At 44.4% G+C, this 17,303-nt stretch overlaps 1 protein-coding gene across 2 annotated transcripts in view; it reads left to right on the top strand.

Moving 5' to 3' along the window:
• PARVB (parvin beta) overlaps positions 1–17,303 on the top strand; it is a 78,613-nt gene that overhangs the window by 18,657 nt on the left and 42,653 nt on the right. The window contains exons 1-4 of one of the 2 annotated variants that reach the window (XM_040345818.1): positions 5,663–5,809; positions 7,658–7,747; positions 8,776–8,846; positions 15,533–15,635. In XM_040345818.1, coding sequence (XP_040201752.1) covers positions 5,746–5,809; positions 7,658–7,747; positions 8,776–8,846; positions 15,533–15,635 — 328 coding nt within the window. In that variant the 5' untranslated portion in view covers positions 5,663–5,745. Of the gene's footprint in view, positions 1–5,662; positions 5,810–7,657; positions 7,748–8,775; positions 8,847–15,532; positions 15,636–17,303 lie in introns of those variants that run through there. The other variant, XM_040345817.1, reaches the window with a different exon arrangement.

Genomic DNA, 17,303 nt, shown 5'->3' with positions numbered 1-17,303 from the left:
CAATCGCAGCGTAACTAGGAAGTGCCACTTATCGGCATTCCTCTATTCAGGCTGACAGGGTGCGAGTAGAGGAAAGCTGATGGGCAGCTCTCCTGACAGGGGATCTGCAGTGATAATCGGTGCAGCCCCACTAGTGATGCCAATCAGTGCCCACTAGTGAAGCTTGTCAGTGCTTCCTCATCAGTGCTCTATATTAGTTCCCATTAGTGCCACCTCATCAGTGCACATCAGTAAAGGAGAAAACTTGCCTAATTTTACAAAATTTTATGTTGCGCCCCCTTACTTCCAGTATGGGCACTACGCTAAAGCTAGTGGGGAATGGGAGAGTTATTCTTGCTCCCATTCACAATTTGTCAAATTTGGGCTGCTGTCATTCCAGAAATGTCCTGTAGGTCAGCCTGCCCTCCAGGGGTGTTGTTTCCACCCCTGGGCGACAGGTGGCGCTAGAGGGGTTCTGGCAGAGCAATTTTCCCCAGCAGCCAAAAAGAGGAGTTTTCCCTCGCAGGGCATGCTGGGGGAGAGTATATCTGTGGCAGACGCCATCTTTATTGGTTCTTCCTGCGGGTTCCAGGTGCGGCATCCACCTTTTAGGGTGCGCACATCCAACGGACCCCAGTGATGGCCTTCCAGGCCAGGGTCAAATGCTACGCGGATCCCAGGCTGAATGCCGTTCGATTGGGGGGGTCGGCTTGAGGAGAACCCGGAGGCAGGTTGTCCAATAGGGCTTGAACGAACCAATCGGGGATCTGGTGATCGGAATGCTGACAGGTACACTTTGCTGTCATCCGGTGACCTATGCTAAAACCTACTGGGAGGATTCGCTCAATTCGTCCATTTAGCTCATTCAAGTAATAGGCCTGTGGCAGAGGCCCTAGAGCCAGGTCTGTGAGAGAGATCTGTTCCTCCCAGCAATCTAAAGTGACACTTCGGCTGCCAGGCTTGTGATAGGAGTCTGTCCGGGGGCACTTCACCCACTCTGGCTAGAGTGGCGACGAACTGCAATTTGGTACTACTGAGAGCAGGATTGCTCGGTTCTTATCCAGGCCTGATACTGCAAAGTTCTCCCTCTTTTCTTCAACCAACCTTTTCTTCCTATTTGATGCTGATGTTGGCCTGGAAATAAAGCATTGGAAAACCTCTATTCACTGTCTGGACATTCGCTCAATACTCTGTTCTCCAACTGCACCCCTAGACCGCACTAAGGTAATTTAATACGCCGATCCCAACAACAAATCAGCGGCTCCTTCGGGGGTAGTGCTACATTTATAACGGAAACCAACCCCCCCCCCCCCCCCCCCCCCCATTTTCAGTCTTTTTCTTTTGCAAAAAATGAAAAACCCCAGTGGTGATTAAATGCCAACAAAGGTAAACTCTATCAATCTCAAAAAAATTGTAAAAATTGTGTTTGGTTACAGTGTTGCATGACCGCGCAATTGTCAAAGTGCGACAGCCCTGAAAGCTGAAAATCGGTCTGGGCAGGAAAGGGGTGAAAGTGTCCGGTATTGAAGTGGTTAAGGTGCATGTATCAGGTTGATCACGCAGGAGCACAACTGGTAGACAGATGTCACCCTATAAACCAGGATCCTCATGGCAGGATCACCAAGTAGTATTTTTAATAAAAGCTGAGCTTTGTGGCCAATCTGTTGCTTGGCTTTAGTAATAATTAAATATACTGAATATGCTAAGGGGGGATTTTATAGTTCAGTTTGCAGTACAAAGCTTTGACCCAATCAGGACCATGTTATATATTTAGTTTTTTTTGTTGGTATTGGTGCCCTTTGGTAAAGCGGTACTCCTGAAAAACTTTGCTATAAAGTTAGCAGCATGCAGATTTCTTTTTTCCTGCAGGTTATTATTACTGGCAACCAATGTGACGGTCATCTTCCTGGCATTGTGTATATGTTTATATGCAGAATTCAAGGTTAGACCGGCGGTCTTGGCTATTAAAGAATCCTCTCCTTATTTTCACACGAGCGCCACCTGCTGGCTATAAAGTGCACTTCTGCCTTTCTTATTGAGCTCTTGGTGTCATATGTTTGTCACCATTGAGTCACGTTGTGTCATATACTGTATCTAGGTGTTGGCTCGCTTTGTGGTTAATCATTGTCAACTGCATCCCAACTGATGGCGACATTAGATTTAACATTATCTTATTTTATGTTCTTTAGTAACCGCACACACTTACTGGAAAGTATATTTGAAGAAGCAGAATTAAACGCATCAATTTTAATGTTTCTCAAAACATTTCCGTGCCGTGAATAACTGTCACAGTTGCTTGTCCTCTCAACTGAACTGCCAAGCCATCAAGTAGCTGGTGTCAATACTGACCAGAATCATGGCAACTGCTGTTCAAACAGAGGCTAAGACAGCCACTTCCGTCATAATAGGAGTGTTTTAGTTTTAAATCTCATAAGACCTTAACTTGTTAATGTCATTTTTAATATTTAATGCTACAGTCTTAATTAAAGCTGGTATAAACCGCAGATATTGAAAAAATAATAATAAAATACCTGCAAGGCAATGACATAATGTGATAGTATGCATTGCATACTAGCACATTTTGAAATACTCACCTTGGAATGAAGTCCTCCCGCGCTGTAATGTCACCGCTGAGAAGGCTGACAAGTTCCCCCGCCTTTATCTGGGTTTGTGCGCTCTGGCTATGTGATTGGCCGGAGTCGCGATAACGTCACTCTCGTGCATGCGCGTGGTGGCGCTCGGCTCTGTCGTTCTGGTAAGGTATGCCAGACCTTCAGAGCGCATGCGCCAGTGATGTTACTGTCTACATTCAGGGTGAATATCTCCTAAATGGTGCAGGTTTAGGAGAAATGTATTTTACCTACAGGTAAGCCTTCTTATAGTCTTGCCTGTAGGTAAAAAATACCAAGCAGGGTTTACTAACACTTCAAAGTGGTTCTAAAGGTAAGAGCGTTTTTTTTTTTTTTTTATGCATTACGGTAAACAAATATCTGTGTGCAGCTCGGGGGAGCCCCATATCAATCTAGTACCATGCATGGGAGCAATGGCCCCTCGGTCCTTGCTGGACAGAGAGGCAGCAGTGGAAGCCATTGGCTCCTACTACTGTCAATCACAGCCAGTAGGCAGAGAGCGAGGGGGGCAAACCGTTCTGTGTGCGTCAATGGAGACACAGAGCGCAGCTTAGGATAAAGCCCACATGAGTGCCTCTGTAGCAAGCGGCTTGCTATGGGGGGCACTCAGCAGGGCAGAAGAACCAGGAATGCTGGTGGGGACACCAGAAAAGCAGGATTGGAGCTTCTCTGTGCAAACCCATTGCCCAGAGCAGGTAAGCATGTTTGTTAACCTAAATATTATTTTTAAAATAAATTCTCTTTTTAACGTAATCCTTGGTGATTCTGCCATGAAGGTTCGGGCACTTCCTGTTATAGGGTGGCAATGCCCTGCCACCTAATTGTGCTCCAGTGCCCTACTTCTTAATACCGTGTATTGCCCCCTTTAACATCAATGACAGCTTGAAGTCTTTTGTGGTATTTGTGGATGAGGCTCTTTATCTTCTCAGATGGTAAAGCTGCCCATTCCTCTTGGCAAAAAAAATTCTTGGGCTGTCTTGCATGAACTGCACGATGGAGATCTCCCCAGAGTGGATTGGTCTTGTCGCACAAGACTGCAGAAGTTTCTTTGCACTTAAAGGGTCACTAAAGGAATTTTTTTTTCTTTAGCTAAATAGCTTCCTTTACCTTACTGCAGTCCTGGTTTCATGTCCTCATTGTTCGTTTTTGCTCTGATGTTGCTCTAATCCTTCTCTGTTTTGGACACTTCCTGCTTGTCTGGCTCCTTATGAAAAAACTCATGCAAGCTTCTCACTGTGGTCCATGATCAAGGAGGTGTGATTACTGTTGAGTAGATTCAGTAAGAGTTAGGCCGACTTATCAGTAGATAAGTCGACTTAACTCAGAATCTATGCCGACTTATGTTTAAGCGTATGCTCAAACAGAGATACACCTAAACATATCTAAGATACGACGGCTTGCGCCGTCCTATCTTAGATTGCAATATTTTGGATGGCCGCTAGGTGGCGCTTCCATTGCGGCCGGCGTAGAATATGTAAATGAGTTTATACGCCGATTCACGAACGCAGTCGATTTACGCCGTTTCCGTAGCGCATTACAGGCCTAAAGTTATTCCATCTATTAGGTGGAATAACAATGTTAAAGTATGGCCGCCGTTCCCGCCGCGAGATTCGAATTTTTAACGTCGTTTGTGTAAGTCGTCCGCGAATCGGGATTTACGTCGTTTACGTCCACGTCGAAATCAATAGGCCCGTGCGGCATACGTTACCGCAATGCACACTGGGAAATGTAGTCGCCCGGCGCATGCGCAGTGAAAAAAAAAAGTCAAAAACGTGAGGTCAAGCCTCATTACCATCAAACACGCCCCCCTCCAAGTCATTTGAATTCGGCGCCCTTACGCCCGCCCGCTTTAGGCTACGCCGCCGTATATTAGCAGGCGAGTATATTGAGAATCATTACTAGCCTAGCTAATTTACAGTGGCGTAGCCTAAACAGGCTAAGCTACGCCGCCGTAACTTTGCACTATTGTACCTGAATCTACCTATGTATGTCTAAAACTCCTCAGAACCAATCAGATTCATTTTAAAAACAAACACTGCCCTGTGTTTGTTTTTGTTCTGTGTGTCTCTGTACTTCACAGAAACATGAAACTAGTTTAAAAACGAAACTAAACTGCAGGCACATTATTTGATTGATTTTTATCTATCTTTTATCATTTTTAAAAGGAATCAGTTAACTATTATGTCTCTATTCCCTGTAAACAGTCATTTCAGCAAAAACATTTTTTTCCTTTACTGCTCCTTTAAGTTTATGTTCAAGCGTATTAAACCCAAGAACAAAAATGTTATATATTGTAACATGTTGTGCAAACTTTAGGCACCATACAATTTCTTTTTTTTGGGCATTTTTCCTGTTATTTTTACCTGGTGATCCTGCCATTAATACACATCCTGTCCTAGGATGGCAACGCCTACTGTACTGCATCTGTAAAGGAGCAGCATTGTTACACTAGAAAAAGAAGTGCCTAAGGACTATAGAACGTCCCCCCCCCCCCCCCCATCTCCATAACACAGGGGAGAGGTGCTCTGTAGCTCATAAAGGGAGAAATAGATAGGGCTGAGGATACGGCTTTAGCAGACTAAAAGAGCAAAGAGAAGTTCATTATTGGGCTTTACATGGACTTTCAATTTTGAGTGATGCCTAGTCCTTTTATCAGTTGGTATTTTAATGTATTTACGCAGTGCAGACTAGGGATTAAAGGCGACCTATTTCTATACAAATAAATTATGCATGTATATAAACACACAAATACACTGCGGCCAGTGCAGCATCCCCTGCATTACACTAATGAGCCCGCTGAAGGGTTGGCACCGTTCCTGGCACTGCTGCGGGTACAGCTTCAGTCTTCACAGACCAGGCAGCAGTTTCATATTCACTAGCGAGACGAGAGCAGACGCTTTCATCGCCGATTTGTCTACCTTTTGTCCCAAATTCCTCTTTAGAAACGGTCGTTAAGTTCTCCTGTCCTGGATCCAGCTCTTGTTTTTACTGGACAAGACTTCCAGCTGTCCAAACCCTTCCACTGTGCTCAGCCCCCGTGTCACCCGATCGTCACCCTGTCAGAAATAACCTGGACCGTTGGCGTCTCTGTCGCTTCTTCTTGTCCTACGCCCTTTCACTGTCGGCTGAGACCACCATGTCTGGGTTTCTGTGTGGAAAACGCAAGAAAGAGGTGATCGGTGCCAGCGAGAATAAGACAGGTCTGATTGTGTGATTGGATTGGGGGAGCTAATCTCGGGGTTATTTCTTTATTCTGCAACCAAACTTTTTTGTTTTTTGTAGTTTGGGGTTGACTAGGGAGAGAGTCAAACACCAGACAGATCTTCTTATTTTTTTGCTGTCTGAGTTCCAGCTGGAGAGATTGCACCTTTTATTTGTCCTGATGACCATTGTGAAAATGTGTCTACAGTTCTGGGTGGGGGGGGGGGGGGAGTCATCCAAGGAGGGCACTTGGGATTCCCCCCAGGCTCATGTAAGAGTTCAAACTATACCTTACTCTACCGAAAACTAAAGAACATTTAATGGTCGTGTGACTATTGTGGAAGAAATTTAGTTTTAGGACTCGCAAACAAAGCCTTGACCACTCTGGGATAACCTTGAAGCCCTCGGTTCTGACTTCAGATGCCAAGAGGGATGCTTTTTATATGGCGTTTGCCTGTTCTTCCCATGTGTGGGTTTCCTCTGGGTACTTTGGTTTTATCCTTTGACCCAAAACATACTTGATTAATAAGCATTGGATCAATTGGTCCTATGATTTGTATGTGTGTGGTGGGAGTATATAAGAACCAGCCCACCTGAATGGATATTTCATTGTTTGGTAGATACTGGGGAATTAAAGGGGTTGTAAAGGTTCGTTTTTTATTTTCTAAATAGGTTTTTTTTAAGCTAGTGCATTGTTGGTTCACTTACCTTTTCGTTCCATTTCCCTTCTAAATGGTTTTTTTTTTTTCTCACTTCCTTTTTTCTCCTCAGTAAGCTTTCCACCTTCATCTGGCTGGTGGTTAGTCAGCCAGAACAGCTTACTGAGGAGGAACAGGAAGTGAGAAATTCAGACAAAGAAAACAAAGGGGAAAAAAAAACATTTAGAAGGGAAATCGAAGGAAAAGGTAAGTGAACCAACAATGCACTAGTGTATTCAGCTTTAGAGGCAACTTTAAAGAACAACAGCGAAATAAAAATAGAGGCAACAGCGGGCCCTTGAAGAACAGCGGGCCCTTGAAGAACAGCGGGCCCTTGAAGAACAGCGGGCCCTTGAAGAACACGGACTAAAGATGCAAATACATTTTTCAAATATTTACCTGCCTCCAGTCATGGAGAATAAAAGGATTTAACCTTTAAAAAGGGAATCGTATCCTGGTCCAAGTTCTGCGTGGCGTGCGACCAGGATATGATTCCCTTTTAAAGTTTAAATCCTTTTATTCTCCATGACTGGAGGCAGGTAAATATTTGAAAAATGTATTTGCATCTTTAGTCCGTGTTTCTGGTGGTAATCAGTGCGTGTCGTTTGTCATTTTCTAGCGCGGTCTTGTGATGTTTAGCCTCTGACAGACGAACAGTGTTCTGCCTACTGGGTGTATCTCATAATTCAAATTTGTAGATATTATGTGATGGCTTTTCACAAGTTGTGAAGATTCTTGCCTATGTACAGGTATAGAGTTTTCTGGTTATATTGTTAACATTTTGTAGCTCTATCACCTTCTATTTGTCCCCTGAAGAAGCAGATTTATAATCTGGGGAGTTGTGTTGTGGAGCCATCGTACCCCTCTGCAGATATTCGCTTGGGGATGCAGAGTTCTCAAACCTTTAAGTAGATTTTGAATATATAAGTTGGGTAGGGGGTTTTGGGGTGTCAGGGAGTCGATATGTTCATATAGATTTTATATAATGCAAAATAATTTGTGCTTTGGCACTAACTTCATGTTTTTAAGGTATATCAATTAAAAACCTGTCGATGTTTAATTCATGTTAGTTAACACATTTCTCTATTTTGGTCACATTTTTTTGTCGGTAGTGGTAATGTTCTAGCATTTGTTTTTCTTTTGTTGCAGTGAGTGATCTCCAGGAAGAAGGAAAAAATGCCATCAATGCGCCAATGTCCCCCGCTCCTATTGACATCCACCCGGAGGACACCCTGCTTGGTACAGTATTATCAGTTATATGTGTATCATAACCATTCCCCTTTATATTTTTTTTCAGCCAAATGTGTAGGGGACCCTTGTAATTATAAATGGGAGAAAATAAATTTTGGACAGCCGCACTCCAATAAAAGGTAAAAAGGTGGTACCTTTTTATTCTGGTAAAATACTACAAAAGCAAGAAAAAAACAGCAAACAGTGGGGTAATAGAGCTAACTAGTTTCAAATTGATAACCAATGCTTAGTCAAGTTTATGACTAAGCATTGGTTATCAATGTGAAACTAGTTAGCTCTATTACCCCACTGTTTGCTGTTTTTTTCTTGCTTTTGTAGTATTTTACCAGAATAAAAGGTACCACCTTTTTACCTTTTATTGGAGTGCGGCTGTCCAAAATTTCTTTTCTCCCATTTATGCTCTGTGCATTGCCTGCACCCACTGGATTTTGGGCTATTTTATTCACCACTGAGGTACATCATCTGGAGCGGCGGTTCCTTCTTACCCTTGTAATTATAGTGCCAGCCAGCCAACTTTTTTTTTTTTTTGTAGGATACATTTTTTGGGAAGTTTAGAAAACCTGGCACGTCTGCTCTTGCTGTGCTGGAGGTTCCACATTCAGAGAACAAATAATGGTGACATAAGTGCTGAAGATTATGTATTAAAGGGCTGAAAGGGTCACCACCACCACAACTTGCATGTTCTATATGGGGTTGTCGACACCTGCGTGTCATTTGGGGTCTATGACCAGATTTATAGTAGGCAGTGTTAATAAATGATTGCTGGCAGTTACCCTACAGCATCGCTTTTTGGTATATAACCAGTCCCATGATATTTTCTTTCCACTGGAAAATCATCCCTCAGATGAGTCTGATGACCTTCTGTGAGCCAGAATGTGTCACCTTTTGGTACATGGAAATCTTCCAGAGGAAGTAGATCTATTTCCCTATGTACTGTCTATACATTTCATGACTATGATTGTTCGGACTGATTGCTGTCATGTCTCTGACTGCATCTATTTCTCATCACTTCTCAGAGGAGAATGAGGAGAGGACCATGATCGACCCCAATTCCAAGGAAGACTCCAAGTTTAAGGAACTGGTGAAGGTAAAAAAAACAAATTGCTTTTGTGGATTTGGTTGGATCTTGGCACCTTTTTACACCGTTTGCATGCTTTATAGTGTATCTAAGGCCAGGAAAAAGGGCTAATCTATTGTAGCATACTAGGTTTGTTGGCTGTATAGTTTTATATAATTGTGTGTGTGTGTGTGTGTGTGTGTGTGTGTGTTGTTGTTTTTTTTTTTTTTATCTGGGGATCCTGTGAATAACCTGTCCTGGGTGACAACGCTCACTCACTGTACAACAATGTTGCAAACCTGATGAAATGGCATATTTTACAACAACTTGTACTATTGCTGGGATCCCTCTAGTGATAACGAAAGATCTATAAGGTACTTGTATAGCGCCATCAATTTACACAGCGCTTTACATATGCATTGTATATTCACATCAGTCCCTACCCTCAAGGAGCTTACAATCTAATGTCCCTAACTCACATTCATATACTAGAGCCAATTTAGACAGGTGCCAATTAACCTATCAGCATGCCTTTGCAGTGTGGGAGATAACCAGAGGAAACCCACGCAGGCACAGGGAGAACATACAAACTCCAGGCAGGTATTGTCATGGTTGGGATTCGAATCATCGACCCTTTGTGCTGCTAGGCAAGAGTGCTACTCACTACACCACTGTGCCGCCCTATATAGAGGAATCCGGTCCTGCTGGCCATGACCTGGACCAGGAGCTGCTGGTGATCCCTTTAGTTAGAAGTATAGATCCATACGGGGGAATCGGGACCTCTTTCCTATCGTTGATGATTTCTCTAGTGATGACTAAAGATCCATAAAGTGGATCAGGACCTCTTTCCGCCTGCTGGTGTTCTCTATAGGTATAATTAAAGATCTATATCAGGGAATCAGGATCTTATTCCTTCTGCTGGAATCCCTCCCGCGATGACTAAAGATCAATATGGGAAGGGGGGTGGGGGTGGAACTCCTTCCCTTTGCTGGGTATCCCTCTAGTGATAATTAAAGATCTATAGGGAATCCTGTCCTCCTCCATCCTGTGGAGATTCCTCTAGCTAGAACTAAAGATTTATATAGGAGAATTAGGTCCTCCTTCCTCCTGCTGATAAACTCTCCAGTAATTACTAAAGATCTTTATACTGTAGAGTATAAAGACCTTCTTCTTTCTGGGGATTTCCCTGGTGATAATTTAAAGTTTATGCTGCCCCTACCATACCAATCTGTTCTCTCATTTTGTAATTATTTTAAATGTAGTTCTGATTACACTGTGCCCATTATTGTACACTATCGGAGGATCCCCCCCTAAGTTTATTATTTTGGATGCAGAAACATTGAAAGGCAGTTTCCACTGCGTTGACCAATCTTTCGCCAATGCCAAAGTACGATCTGTGTAATAAACACCTCCACGAAAAGCAATCCCATGTGGCGTGGCATGGAAGCTATCAGCCTGTGGCACTGCTGAGGTCTTATGGAAGACCAGGATGCTTCAATAGTGGCCTTCAGCTCTTTTGCATTGTTCGGTCTCATGTCTCTCATCTTTCTCTTGGCAATGCCCCATAGATTCTCTATGGGGTTCAGGTCAGGTGAGTTTGCTGGCCAATCAAGCACAGTAATCCCCGGTCATTGAACCAGGTTTTGGTGCTTTTGGCAGTGTGGGCAGGTTCCAAGTTCTGCTGGAAAATGAAGTCAGCATCCCCATAGAGCTCGTCTGTGGAAGGAAGAATGACGTGCTCCAAAATCTCCTGGTAGACGGCTGCGGTGACCCTGGACTTAATGAAGCACAGTGGACCAACACCAGCAGATGGCATGGCTCCCCAAATCAACACAGACTGTGGAAACTTCACACTGGACTTCAAGCATCTTTCAGTGGGTGCCTCTCCATTCTTCCTCCATACTCTGGGTCCTTGGTTTCCAATTGAGATGCAAAATTTGCTCTCATCAGAAAAGAGGACTTTGGACCACTGAACAACAGACCAGGTGTGTTTTTTTCTTTAGCCCAGGTAAGACGCTTCTGACGTTGTTTGTTGTTCAGGAGTGGCTTGACAAGAGGAACACGACATTTGAAGCCCATGTCCAGGATCCGTCTGTGTGTGGTGGCTCTTGATGCACCGACTCCAGCCTCAGTCCACTCCTTGTGAAAGTCCCCAACACTTTTGAATGACCTTTTCCTGACAATCCTCTCCAGGCTGCAGTCATCCCTGCTGCTTGTACACCTTTTTCTTCCACACTTTTCCCTTCCACATAACCTTCTATTAATGTGCTTTGATACAGCACTTTGGAAACATCCAACTTCTTTTGCTATTACCTTTTTGAGGCTTTCCCTCCTTATGGAGGGTGTCAATGATGATTTTCTGCACAACTGTCAGGTCAGCAGTGTTTCCCATGATTGTGATTCCTACTGAACTCTGCTGAGAGACCATTTAAAGGCTCAGGAACCCTTTGCAGGTGTTCTGGCTTAATTAGCTGATTAGAGTGGGACACTTTGAGCCTGAGGCTGGGTTCACACTACTACACTACTTTCATCCTACTTTGCTCTGTGTTCAATGTTTCCCTATGAGAGTGTCTTGTAGCGTCCTACACAAGTCGGTCCGACTTTGAAAATGCTCCCTGTACTGCTTTTGGTCCTACATTGATCCTACTTCAGGCCCATTGAATATCATTGAAGTCGGACCAAAGTAGTATCCTGTTCATGAAAGTAGGATGGATGTAGGACCAATGTAGGATAAATGTAGGACCAATGTAGCAGAGCAAAGTAGGATGAAAGTAGTGTAGTAGTGTGAACCCAGCCTCAAATATTGCACCTTTTCACAATATTAAAATTTTCTGAGACTGTGCATTTGGGTTTTTCATGAGCTGTAAGCCATAATCATCACAAGTATGACAAATCACGGCTTGAACTATCTTGCCTTAGTTGCATTAGTTTCACCTTTTAAGTTGCATTAGTGAAATAAATGAACTTCTGCACGGTATTCTAACTTTTCGATTATCACCTGTATATACAAAGAATGTCTGTGTTGCTATTGGAAGAGATTTCTCCCCTAATTCCTGTCCTGGGGACAAACTTTTTACCAGACAGGAAGTGACAATCTCTCCAAACAGTAGTAATTTCATCAACAAAAATATTTTTATCTTACTTTTTGTCAGCAGCATTATTTCCTTGACGAAAACTAAACAAAATAAAGTTTTTCAATTCAGATGACTAAAATGCAACTAAAGCTGCATTTTAGTTTGCCGGCAATGGCAGCGTCCGAATCGGTGCGACGTCGCATTTGCGATTCCCAAAAGTAGTTTCTGTACTACTTTTGGCAACTTCGGGGTGCGATTTCAATAGACTTCTGTGCGGAAACCCACACAGATGTCTCTGAAACCTCCCCTGAAATTGGGACTGACATGCAGGAATGAAATTGTGCGAGTTCAGCTGAAATCGTGCGTTTTCATTCCCGCTGTCATTCCAACAAAGTCATATAATTTTCAAGTAATTTTTAGTCTTTTTAAATCTGCTGCTTTATTAATATAATACCGGTTTATCCTGCCATGAAGGTCCTTGTTCAGGCACTTCTGTTTATAGGATGACAACACTCTGTAGCTGTCTCCCGGTTGTGCTCTCTGTTGTCACCTTGTCACACAGCCTTATGATGGAGACAAGTGGCCATTTCAACACACATTACACAGGTGTTGTCCACTGGTGTCACCATCAGGATATTGTCATGAGAAAGGCCATGCAGACATTGATGCTACATTCAGTGTATGTGAACTGGAAGTGGCTGCAGAACAACAAGAGGTGAAGAAAGGTGTGTGTGTGTGTGTGTGTGTGTGTGTGTGTGTGTGTGTTTGTTTGTTTTTTTTTTTTTTGTTTTTTTTTTATGAGATTATTCTCAGCGGCTATAGCCCTAGCAATAATCAATGTGTGTTCTCCCAGCAGGCACTGTTGATGGGGAAATCGGGTGATTTTGAAAATCGCTCCATCTGTGACCGGCTTTAGAATGTTCAATCTGTCGGCTCCTACAGACAAGAGGGGAAAACTGCCGATTTGTTTTTTCTATACGCTCTTTGGGCCCGATTTTCGTAGAATCCGCGGCGGCGTAGCGTAAGCCATTTACACTACGCCGCCGCAACTTACTGGAGCAAGTGCCGTATTCTCAAAGCACTTGCTCCGTAATTTGCGGCGGCGTAGTGTAAATGGCCCGGCGTAAGGCCGCGTAATTCAAAGGGGGCGGCTTGTATTTAAATTAAGCGTGCCCCCGCGCCGATCGAACTGCGCATGCGCCGGCCTCAAAAATAGCCCAGTGCGTATGCTCCAACTCACGTCGGAAAACGTCAATGAAGCCGACGTGAGCGTCATTTACGCAAATCCCTATTCGCGAACGACTTAGGTAAACGACGGAAAAAGACGACGCTGTCCCGAGGCCATACTTAACATGGCATACGACGGACCTTCGTAAACTTACCCCTCATATAGCAGGGGTAAGTTTACGCTTACGGAAACGACGTAAACGACGACGAGGCGGCGCAAAAACGTTCGGAAATCGGCGTATCAGGCTCATTTGCATAGTCAAATGAGAAAACGACATAAACGCCACCTAGCGGCTGGCGTAACATTACATTTAATATCCGACGGTGTAAGATTATTACGCCAGATCTTAGCGTAAATCCGGCGTATCATGTTTTCTAGATAGAAAACAATGATACGCCGGCGGGAAATTCGAATTACGCCGGTGTATCTGTAGATACACAGCGTAATTCTTTTGAGAATCTGGCCCTTCATATTCACACTGTTCCCGTATTCAGATAAAACATCACACCAATAAGCTTGTATCAAAGTGAAAATCTTTTTGTTGCACAATCGCATAAATAAGCTTCTCTATATAATCATTTTAAGTAAAGAAACTTTTTCACTTTGAAACAAGCTTGTTGGTGTGCTGGTGATATACTGGTAGCTACCCATTATTTGCAGTGGCCTCTGTGCAAATCTTGGGTAAAAGACGCACCAAAAGCTCCCGAGAGTCTTAACCTGTGTGCCCCCAATTAACTATTGGCTCTGGAGTTCCAAGTTACAGTCTGTATTCACATTTAGAATTTATGACTTTAAAGTGACTCTTTTGCTAGAATAAGGAAGGTTTATAACCCTTGTCAGGTTATGTTTTTTTATTTTTTGCCATTTGTGTCCCATTGAGGAGATATCTCTTCACTTCCTGTTCCATAGCCAAAACAGGAAGTGAGAGGAAATCCCTCCAGAATGAGGGAATCTCTGGATATCACCCGGGCCACTGGAGCTATTGCCCCCAGTGGAAGATTTCCACTTTTACTGTTCTGGCGTCAACCCAAAATTGTGTTTTACTTCCACTTTAGATGATAACAGGACAAATAGAGAGGCTGAATTTCTGGGAACACAGACAGCGATGAAAACCTGATAAGTGTTCTACTTAGGGTGACCACATTTCTAAACTACCATTCAGGGACACCCTCCCTTCCGAAAAATGAGCTTGTGCTGTAACGAATCACAGCACAGTGATTGGACACAAGAGGTGGGATTTATGATTTCTCCAATCGCAAGCAGGGGGCGGGGATTGTGCTCCTCCAGGCATTCCCGGCCAGGACAAGTACTGTCAGTGAGTAAAGCGGTGATGTGGCTGCCTTTTTTTGGGGGCATCAAATTGGCCCAGGGGGGGGTGGCTGTGTCAGTTTCATTCCGGGACACTGTATTGTCCTGGAATAAAGGTGCCTGGGACAGACCTGCAAAATGCGGGACTGTCCCTGGCAATCCGGGACACGTGGTAACCCTAGTTCTACTCCCTCTCCACTCTCTCTAACCCTTAAAGAAAAAAGTTTGGCTTGTAGTTGTACTTTAAGTTTTAGGTTGTAAAAGTGTCAGTCCGTGCATTACAGGCACCGCCCCCTAGCACCGCCGCAGTTTCCTCCCCTTTCAGGATGCTGGGCAAATGACTTCCTATAGGGGGGTGTTGTAGCATATGATTAGAGCCAGAGGCTCTAATAGGCTTCAAAACAGGGTGAGCTCACGGGGCGCAGAGCACCGTGTCCCGATCCCACCCAGTTGTGTGACAATCACAAACGTTCGCGATTTATTTTCACACTAAATCTTCTCTTCGCCAATCAGGATTCAGGTGTGAGACCGGTTTCCTGAGTGGCCAAAACGTTAGGCGATCCTATTGGAAGTCCGACGTGGAGCCAGGGAGGAAGCTGCTGGAGCCGCTGCCACACCCCGCGGCCGCTAGCCTGGAAGCCGCTGCCCGCTGCCCGCACCCCGCGGCCGCTAGCCTGGAGCCACTGCCTGCACCCTGCGGCCGCTAGCCTGGAGCCACTGTCTGCACCCTGCTAGCCTGGAGCCACTGCCCGCACCCCGGGGCTGCTAGCCTGGAGCCGCTGCCTGCAGCCCGCTGCCGAGGGGTGTTTTTTTGCCACCCCCCCCCCCCCCGAACAAAAAAAAAACACCAGGCACTACTGGTTATGCAAGAGTCTCTTTAAAACCGATGACTCTAAATGAATGACCTTTAGTTTGCTAAAGCACTGAGCGTTGTCATCTATAAAAGGAAGTATTGAACGAGGACTTTCATAGTAGCAACACTGGGGATTATTTTAATGAAAGCTGCAAATTTATAAAAGGTGGAAAACCTTTTGTGGAAATGATGTATACGTGTTAAAGCTTCTATTAGCATGACCGACTCTCACAAGCTTTTCCTTCATCCTCAGGTTCTTATAGATTGGATCAACGAGGTCCTAGTGGAGGACAGGATTATAGTGAAGAACCTGGAGGAAGACTTCTATGACGGACAAGTCCTGCAGAAGCTATTAGGTGATGAACAGAGCTGTGTGAGCCCTAGAACACCAATGGCTATGGATTCCTACAGATGTCGGTGTGGAAGGGCTTGTATTGAAGGGGTTTACTCACAATCGTTTGCCAGTTTTATTGGCTCCCGGTGGTTTTTGCTGCTATGAACATTGGGCCAGATCCACAAAAACACGGCGCAACGTAACTTTTTCAATTTAAGTTACACGGCCGGAAAATTTCTACCTAAGTGCCCGATCCACAAAGCACTTGCCTAGAAATTTTCAGCTGTGTAACTTAAATCCGGCCGGCGCAAGGCGTTCCTATTCAAATGGGGCGAGTCCCATTTAAATTAGGCGCGCTCCCGCGCCGGCCGTACTGCGCATGCTCACGGTGTCATTTTCCCGACGTGCTTGGCGCGGTTTTACGTTGCGCCGTGTTTTGAGAATCGCGACGGGCGTAAAAAAAAAAATACGAGTTGCGGCGGGAAAAAAAAAATTGAAAAAAAAAAGATGGCGACGAGGGATAGAAGGGTCTACTTTTACAAGGTGTAAACAGTTTAGGCCTTGTAAAAGCAGCCCTAATTTTGCGATTGCAAACTAATACTTACGGAGAAAAAACTAAGCGTAAAAGCTTTGTGGATCTCCGTAAGTGCTAATTTGCATACCCGAAGCGGCATTTCGACTCGAAATGCCCCCAGCGGCGGATGCGGTACTGCATCCTAAGATCCGACAGTGTAAGTCCCTTACACATGTCGGATCTTCTGCCTATCTATGAGAAACTGATTCTGTGGATCAGTTCCAAAGATAGAAACAGCGATACGACGGCGTATCCCTTTTGTGGATCTGGCCCATTATTACTGTTTTTATTCTCTGCAGGAAATGCAGTTGAATATTTACTGCAAAGTCGAAAACAGTTTTGGTTTAATTATGCAGATCTTTTCACCATGTACTTCACCATATTATCACTGAGAGTAAAGAACCCTGCCGCCCCCCCCCCCCATAGATGGCTTAAATTGTGTACGATTCCTACTGAATTGGCTGAAATTCAAGCTATGGGTGGCCCTGCAGGCAACTTGCGACTTGACAAAAGTCAATCAAAAATTAGAGGGAGCCAGCTGAAGGAGAGCATATCGAGCCATTTATGTATGCCAGGGGTGCCCAACCAGTGGCCCGCGGAGCCCTCTGATGTGGCCCACAACCTTCTGCTCTAGGATCGAATAGAATAGAATACTGTTATTAAAGGTAAGTTTATTACTAGCAGTGCACCTGCGTGTAACCTGCACTGAGCCAAAGGCCCCTTTGACACGGTCAGTCCGACCCAATTGGACCCTCCATTCACCTCCTAAGGAGTAGCAGATGTAAATGGACTTGTGTCTATTTACAAACGCCTACCTCCAATCTGATCCACAAAAAAAAGTAGAGTGGGCTCTATAGAGTAGAGTGGGCTGCCATCCACGCTCTCTGCTCATTGTGGCCCTCACTCTTCAAAAGGTTGGGCACCCATAATGTATGCAAACTGAGGCTGGACTTAGGCTAAAAGGACAACAGTGACACACAACTGCGAGCCTGGTCTGACTAAAGGGTTTGTGGATCCATGGGTAAAAAGGGAATACATTGCAGCTTACCAGCCCTTGGCTATGGTGGCTGCATTTTTTTTTTTTCTAGGCCTTTTTCCTTTTTTATTTACACTTGG

Source organism: Rana temporaria, chromosome 3 (assembly GCF_905171775.1).
Source record: "Rana temporaria chromosome 3, aRanTem1.1, whole genome shotgun sequence".
NCBI classification, from domain to species: Eukaryota; Metazoa; Chordata; class Amphibia; order Anura; family Ranidae; genus Rana; species Rana temporaria.
This window is presented reverse-complemented; position numbering and strand designations above follow the sequence as displayed.